General features: G+C 36.4%; 1 protein-coding gene across 1 annotated transcript; it reads left to right on the plus strand.

Annotated features, from left to right (window-relative positions):
• The first annotated feature begins 86 nt into the window (after window positions 1-86).
• Window positions 87-5,297, plus strand: LOC123718229 (oocyte zinc finger protein XlCOF28-like). Its single transcript, XM_045674688.1, has 5 exons — window positions 87-431; window positions 1,045-1,180; window positions 1,573-1,632; window positions 1,787-1,897; window positions 2,734-5,297. Exons 1-5 carry the CDS (start codon window positions 303-305, stop codon window positions 3,876-3,878), a joined length of 1,581 nt encoding a protein of 526 aa, XP_045530644.1. The 5' UTR covers window positions 87-302; the 3' UTR covers window positions 3,879-5,297.
• Window positions 5,298-7,837: the final 2,540 nt, after the last annotated feature.

The raw sequence follows: 7,837 nt of genomic DNA on the forward strand, positions 1-7,837 counted from the left end.
TATACTAATCTCACTTACAACCTATCATTGCACTAAGCAATTATATTTTTCATTTTGACAGGTTATATCGACGTAAATGTATTTTCTGTTAGGAAAATGAAATCCAGGGACATTGAGAGATCCAGGCCAATCATAGACTAGCACTAAAACCCATCAATTTTGACAGTGATAGTTAACATTTATGATTTAATTTGGACTTAATATTTTGTAATTTGTTCGTACAACTTCAATTTGATAAACAAAAATTGTGTTCATTAATCATTTCAGTAGTTTCATAGTAATAAGTTAATTAATAGATAAGAATGAATACAAATTCGTTGTGCCGGTGTTGTTTGGCTCGGCCCCCCGACAAAGAGCTAAAATCATCGTACACTTGCTTTGGAAAACACGAAATATATGCCGATATGTTAAAAGATTGCTTTGAAATTCATGTAAGTTTTTAATGAACTTTCAATTATATTGTTTACGTAGTTTATTACGTAGTTGTCTTGTATTTTAAGTAGAAACCATTTGTTACATTTATATGCTTATAATGTTCTCTAAACGATTTTTATGTTAGGTACTTAATTTCTCTATATTCCATACTTAAATGCTAGTGTATGTATTAATTTTATTGAAGTTGTATCAACGCTACAACATATTCCAGTTAATCATTATCTTAAGTCTGAAAGTTGCTAGATGGTTTAAACTATTTTTTTTAAATCTATAGGCATTATAAATATATCTTATAATAAAAGTGTTTCCAATAATTTCTTATAATCATAACATGCTATAAAATATTCAATATTAAAACAGTTAAAAAATATAGTACTTTCTATAGTATTTTCCTTAACTTATTTATTTATATTATCACACCTTTTTCTGATGGGGTAGACAAAGACCACATATCTCTGTATACTTGTTTACTAAATAAGTATGTGGTTATTTCGTCGAGTGCTGTACTCCTCTCTTATATGTGCTGTAGTCAATATTCAGCTAGGACATACATGCTTATCAGAACTTATGGAGAATCACTTTATTTGATTGTGTTGATTGATATTACAGTTACCAATAGACATCTCAGGTGTTGATGGCGGTATATGCGAGATATGCATAACTCGTCTCCGAGACTCATTTGACTTCAAGCATCAAGTGTTAAGATGTCAGAAGGAGTTTCAGTTGGCCATTAAAGATATCAAGAGTAAGATATTTTGTTTATAAGAGCTATTTTATGAACCATATGCTTTTGCAAATAAATTTCATTGTATGCATATGTCGCAGCCAACTAGCTTAGTTAGCCATTCAATTAACATCCTAGCCTTTTAATGAGACGGTGCTGTTTAACTAACAATCTGAAAAATATATATAGCCATAGTATTTGTTACATTTTATAAACTGAATGAAATGAAACATCACAGATCCAAGTCATTTGCCTAGCAGTTTGATCAATTAGCTGAACATCTTTCAGGCCGCTAGTTAAACAGCTAGGCTGTTAATTGAGCGGCAAATAAATCTAGTTGGCTCAACATATCCATAACTAATCCATAAAACTTAACAAAAAAGTTATTGATTAATTTTTTTCTGCAATTTCAGAGGAAGAAATGACAAATGTGAAGGAGGAAGTGATAGATGATGGCGACAGTTACTTTTTTGGTAAGTTGGGTATTTCCTTTAGATTGGAGACGCCTTTAGAGGGTAGAAGCACTTAAGGGGCTACTTCACTATACTTAAGTATAGTGTAATAAGCCGGATGGGGCTAAATAATAATAATCTAGTATATATTTCCAAAGTTATTTGATTTTATCAGATATGACTACAGCCCTACCAGACATAGACTCGGAAGATAAATTAGCGGAAATATTTGGCTTGAAGGATATCAAACGGAAGAGAAGACGTAAGAGACTTACAGAGGATGATGGTGAGTTTATGTAACCCGCGCTTAGTAATTCGGACCAATTTTTAAAAGGCCGGCAACGCACTGGCGACCATCTAAGGGCGGCAGGTACTTAACATCAGATGAGCCTCTTGCCCGTTTGTCCATTGTTTTATAAAATTCAATTTTTTTAAACCTGTGGCTGTCGTGGTCATATCTTAACAGTCAAGTAGGTGATCCTTCGGTGCCTGAACACTTAGAAATGTTCATTGGTCCTATCCAACTTCAGGAATAAGATGCGCACGCGACTAAAACACTACTAATTTATCTTATTATTCTGTTTGAAATATTTTATTCATATAATAAAAATTTAAGAAATGTGTGCGTTTACTAGTGTACCCACGTAAGAAGTGAAACTTCTTTATGACCTTATATTTCGAAAAATTATCTACTATATGCAACTTTACAGAAATTGGTTAAATGAAGTTAAATTAGATGAATACAGATAATACAATTATTTCATTTTACCTTATTACTACTAAGATTATTACAGAATTGCATTAATTTTAATAGAATTATTACTGCCATTGTTATCATTATTATATATTTTTGTTATTAATGGCTTCGAATCACCTAAAATGTGACGGTAAATATTTTTCCAACGCCGATTTAGAAGTTTCACTTCAAAAACAACCTTTTAGGTCTGGGCCTCAGATTTTTGTATCTGTTTCATGATCATTTGATAATCTAATAGGCAAGTTGATCAGCCTTCTGTATCCGAATCGTCGACTTTTTGTCTCAAAAGCCGGTTTCCTCACTATGTTCTCCATCACGTTTAGAACGAATCTTGAACTATTGGTTCAACACAATCATACTTTCAGATTGTGACGACCTGCCATTGAAGATATTTAGCACGAAAAATGCTGATATATCAGATAACGCGAAACATTCATACAACGTGAACAAAATACTAAAATACTCTAATTGTACGCCATTTTTTAATAAGACGCTCAGTGGAATCGTTTGCGCATCGTGCAAGACGACTTGTACAAACATAAACGAATTACGCACACACGTGCAAGACAACCACGCGGACACACAACACACGGACAAACGACTCGACAAAAGTAATATATCTATAAAAATTGACATTTCCGATTTACATTGTAAACTGTGTTTGAAACGCGTGCAAAATATACCGACTTTAAAAAAGCATTTGACATCCGAACACAACGAGAAGTTCTTCCCCGATATATATGATTATATATTCGAGTTCAAACTAACCGACGGTGATATACTCAACTGCGCGTTGTGCAACTCGACATTCGAAACGTTCAAAATGCTGCTGCAACACATGAACGGCCATTACCGTAATTACATTTGTGACGAGTGTGATATGGGTTTCATAAATAGACACCGTCTCAAAAATCACAAACGTACACACGAAATAGGCGATTTTAAGTGCACGTATTGCGATAAAGTGTTCACGACACTCGTGCGCAGGAAATGCCACGAGAAATACACACATAACACGAGCGCGCGCTACACGACAAACTGTCCGCACTGCGACAAAACGTTCAACAGTTATTATCAAAGGAATCGGCATATGTATGACGAACACAACATTTCCGCGGCAACTTATAAATGTAATGTTTGCGATAAGTCGTTTATTTTAAAATCCAAATTGACCTCGCATATCAAGAAGGTGCATCTGATGGAGAGGAACCACAAGTGTCCCCTATGCGAGCAGGGCTTCTTCATCAAGCAGTCGCTAGACGAGCACATGGTACGACATAATGGGGAGAGGGTGTTCAGTTGCACGGTGTGCCATAAGGCGTACGCGAGAAAGAAGACGTTGCGAGAGCATATGCGGATACATAATAATGATAGGCGGTTCAAATGTGGTTTGTGTGGGCTGGCGTTTGTCCAGAAATGTAGTATGAAGAGTCATATGCTGTCGAATCATGGTATTTCGCTGATGGAGTTCGAAAATGCCGCTAAAGCTATCAGTGTTAAAGCTAATTAAGGTTATTTTGTGGAACAAGTAATGGCAGTTATAAGCATAAAACAAGAGTTACAGATAGAAATACAAAAGGGGTAGAGAAAGAAGACAGAGAGAAGAAGAGAAAGAAGACCGAGATATGACGAGAACTAAGCCCGGGGTAAAAAGAAAAATAAGACCGAGATAAAAAGAGAAAGGAGACCGGGATATGAAGAGAAACAATACAGAGAGGAAAAGAGAAAGAAGACGGATATGAGAATATAAATAATCCCGGGATAAGAAGAGATAGAAGACCGAGATACGAAGAGAACTAAGCCCGAGATACAAAGAGAAAGCAGACTGGGATAAAAAGAGAAAGAAGAATAGACAGAAGACGGTAGAAAGCAAAAAAAGGCAGAGAGTAGAGTCTATGCGGTAAAACATGTTTGGCGATTATGCGTAAGTCTATATGAACGTTCGCAAGATGGTGACGTTCGAGCTATAATGAGTGGCCTTATTAACAGAACTAAAAAAGCACTACCTCAAACCACATGGTTCTCTTTTTCTCTCACTTTACATCATTTACACGAATAAAGGTTCGTTGGAGTACGAAATAAATAAATAAATAATGTTAGACATTTGATAAGCATTAGATATGTTTTTAAAAACCATTTCCGATTATTTATTAGCCAATAGAACCTATAGATAAAGTTATTTTAAATTCTGTTAGTTCATAATTTCCAGAACCCTCCAAAACGTTCCCCTAGTGTGTCTTAATTCGAGAGCAAGAGGGACGGAGAGGCATACCAGCGCCGCCATCTACGAAATAAACTGGGGGCAGATACCACGTGGAATTGGCACAGCAAATCCTAATCTGCGATTCTATCGTACGTCTGAATTCGTTAACTGACGGTCATTGACGTATAAAATTGAATTTAAATCCCGATTCGACAGGCTTAGTAATAATTTGGCTGATTGTAAATACGGAATTGTATAAGTTAGAGAATATTAAGGAATAAGTGCAATAATTTGTTTAGTTTAAGTACTGCTCTCTTGAGTAGGCATTTCATAGACACCAAAATCGGTGTCAAATCAAACGGAAATCGTATACTATTTAAGCAATCATTAAAAGTTATAGCAATATCTTTTCATATGTAACATAAATTTACACGCCTAATTGTAAATATACTCAAGGACTGATTAAAAATCATTTATTTTCATTTATTTAAGAAATAAGCATATATGTTATAGTTTCTTTAAGGTCTTGTGATATTTGGTTAATTGTAGATATAATAAATAATTTATATCACGAGTCTTTTATTTGGTAGAAATTGATATGACCTGGTTCGTCCTTTATTGAAGATATGAGAAAAACCTGCCTATGGTCTGCCTATGGACATTACACAGCTTGGCGTGATATCTTTTAAAGATTACGCGTTTTGGCTATAATGGCAAAATCTTAGAAAGCGGAATTAGTTTTATTTGAGATTATTAAACACAAACAAATCAACATAGCCCTTCCGAATCTAGAATTCTTAGTCGAATTCGTGCAGACATCTGTAAGACTACAGACTGGACCTAAGTCCATACCTCACCGGTCATTTAAAAGGGAAGGCTAAATTAGCCTCCAAAAAGCTTGGTGTGCCAGCAAGGCGAGACGGTACTTCACTCCGGGCCACCGCTTGCAACTCTATAAAGCGCAAATTCGGCCCCACATGGAATACTGTTCTCACCTCTGGGCGGGAGCTCCCCAGTACCAGCTCCTTCCACTTGACCGCATTCAACGAAGAGGGATTCGAATCGTCGACGACCAATCACTTTTTGGGTCTCTCTGCATCGTCTACCGCATTTACCATGGTTCAGAAGATTTGTTCGGTCTAATACCCGCTGCTGAGTTTCTTTATCGGACGTCAAGGCAAAATTCAAAATACCATCCGTATCACCTCGACGTCCGTTCCACAACTGAGCGTTTTCTAAGGCAGTTTTCGCCCACCACTTTGTGGATCCAGCTGCCCACTGAAGTATAACCAATTCGACTTCGGTCGAGTCGGTCCTTTAAGAAAAGAGCGTACCAATTCTTGAAAGGCCGGCAACGCACTTGCGAGCCTTCTGGCAATATGAGTGTCCATGGGCGGCGGTATCGCTTAACATCAGGTGAGCCTCTTGCCCGTTTGCCTGCTATTACATAAAAAAGATGCCATAGCGACGTGGCCAGTGATATCGCCAAGTAGTTGCCGCTTTGCCGACATAAACTCAATAATTCATCAGATGTTAGTGACATCCTCAGATAATTGAACATTTTTCATACATGTCTAAAATGGATTATTTGGAGTAACTTGACAGACTCGACACGGGAGCATGCATGTACGGTGTGTGGCATTTCAGAATCTCCGAAACGAGTAGAATATCCAGGATGGTTTGTGTGAAAGAGACGGTTGCATTTGATGGGATTGCGACCATGAGCTTTGGAGGTAATATTCAGACTTAGTTGCGTCGTCGAGTATAGACATTATCTTAATTTTCGTAGACATTTTTCTTTCTGAGGCCACTTTTTTAATGTACCAAAGACAACATAAATAACCTGTCTTCGTTATCAGTTTTTGCGTCAATATTTTCTCTCGTCTCGATGCTTCTCTGTAGAGCTTTTTAGGGAGTTTTGGGTTTAGTTTGATTGGTCCTTATTTGGTTAAAATAAAACTTCCTAATAATTCGTTGAGAAGAGGTGAAGATGGAATGTGTTTAATTTTTAAAAACTGTAGATTTATATACAAAAATTATCCTACCTGGCCACTAGTGGTAACATGTGGTAACATCTGTATATCTGGTTTAGAATTCTCCGCAGGTTCTTCGTCGACTACGTATTCAGGCTCCTTTACAGCTACAATTTTTTTTAAAGAATTGCAGTTGTTGAAAGAGGACATTCACTTTTACGTGATCCACCACCACTTGCTAACACCGGTTACTCTTCCACTTTCTTTGTAATGTAACAGCTGAAAGTAAATTTTAAGTTAGGTATAATAATAATACTTTTTTTGCAGGTATCTTGCAACAGGTTGTACATTTATGGAACTATATTACAACTATAGACTCGGTTATACAATAATAAGAGAAGTTTGTGACGTTATATGCGAACACAAGTTCATAATACCTACTATAAAAAATGATTGGGAAAGCATTGCAATTTAAAAAACCTCCAACTTTTCTCATTGCATTAGTGCCATTATCGGAACACACAACAACAATTCAGCCAATAAATTCCGGATCACTATACTGCATCTATAAATATTACTTTTCATTTGATTTACTTGCAATATGTGATGCTAGTTATAATTTCACATATATATATATATGTTGAAGTTCTTTTTACACTAACCTCATGAGCAATTCTTTAAGTATCCCTGAGGCCAAACCACTGATAGAAAATGGTGACAATATTCCATATACAATTGTAGGAGATGAAGCTTTCGGACAACACATGCTCATGAGACCTTATAGAGGACACAATCTCAGTTACAAACAACAACTATTGTTTATCTAGAGCACGCCGTTATATCGAGTGTACATACATACAATATACCAATTATCAAATATTTCACATTGACAGTAACGGGGTTCCAACCTGCTACAGATCAGGAGTGTAATAGAGGAGGGAGAACTGCATTAACAGTTCGAGACAAACGTGCATACTCTTGTAATTCATAACCCGCTACCCAACGGCGATTCCAGGGGGGGTTTGTGTGCCCCCTGAGCTGGTTCCAGGATTTAGGAGGACTACTAATTGAACATAATGATTTTATTTATATATTTGGTCACCATACACAAGTGTGGCGCGGTAAAACTCAAATTTTCGATGCGTTCGTTCTCAAACTTTTGCCATCATACAAAGTTACTATATTATATTTAATTAATCAAATATTGAAGGTATGTAGTTACATAAAATCTGTATGGTGGACTACTAGCTAGACCTAACCCCAATCGGATTCGGACGACTTCCACCTGTAATG

Source organism: Pieris brassicae, chromosome 14 (assembly GCF_905147105.1).
Source record: "Pieris brassicae chromosome 14, ilPieBrab1.1, whole genome shotgun sequence".
Taxonomy (NCBI): Eukaryota; Metazoa; Arthropoda; class Insecta; order Lepidoptera; family Pieridae; genus Pieris; species Pieris brassicae.

Coding starts and splice junctions, on each gene's coding strand:
- LOC123718229 (XM_045674688.1), top strand. CDS start 303: ATGAATACAAATTCGTTGTGCCGGTGTTGTTTGGCTCGGCCCCCCGAC. Junction 432..1,044: donor AAGATTGCTTTGAAATTCAT/GTAAGTTTTTAA, acceptor TTGATATTACAG/TTACCAATAGACATCTCAGG. Junction 1,898..2,733: donor GAGACTTACAGAGGATGATG/GTGAGTTTATGT, acceptor TCATACTTTCAG/ATTGTGACGACCTGCCATTG.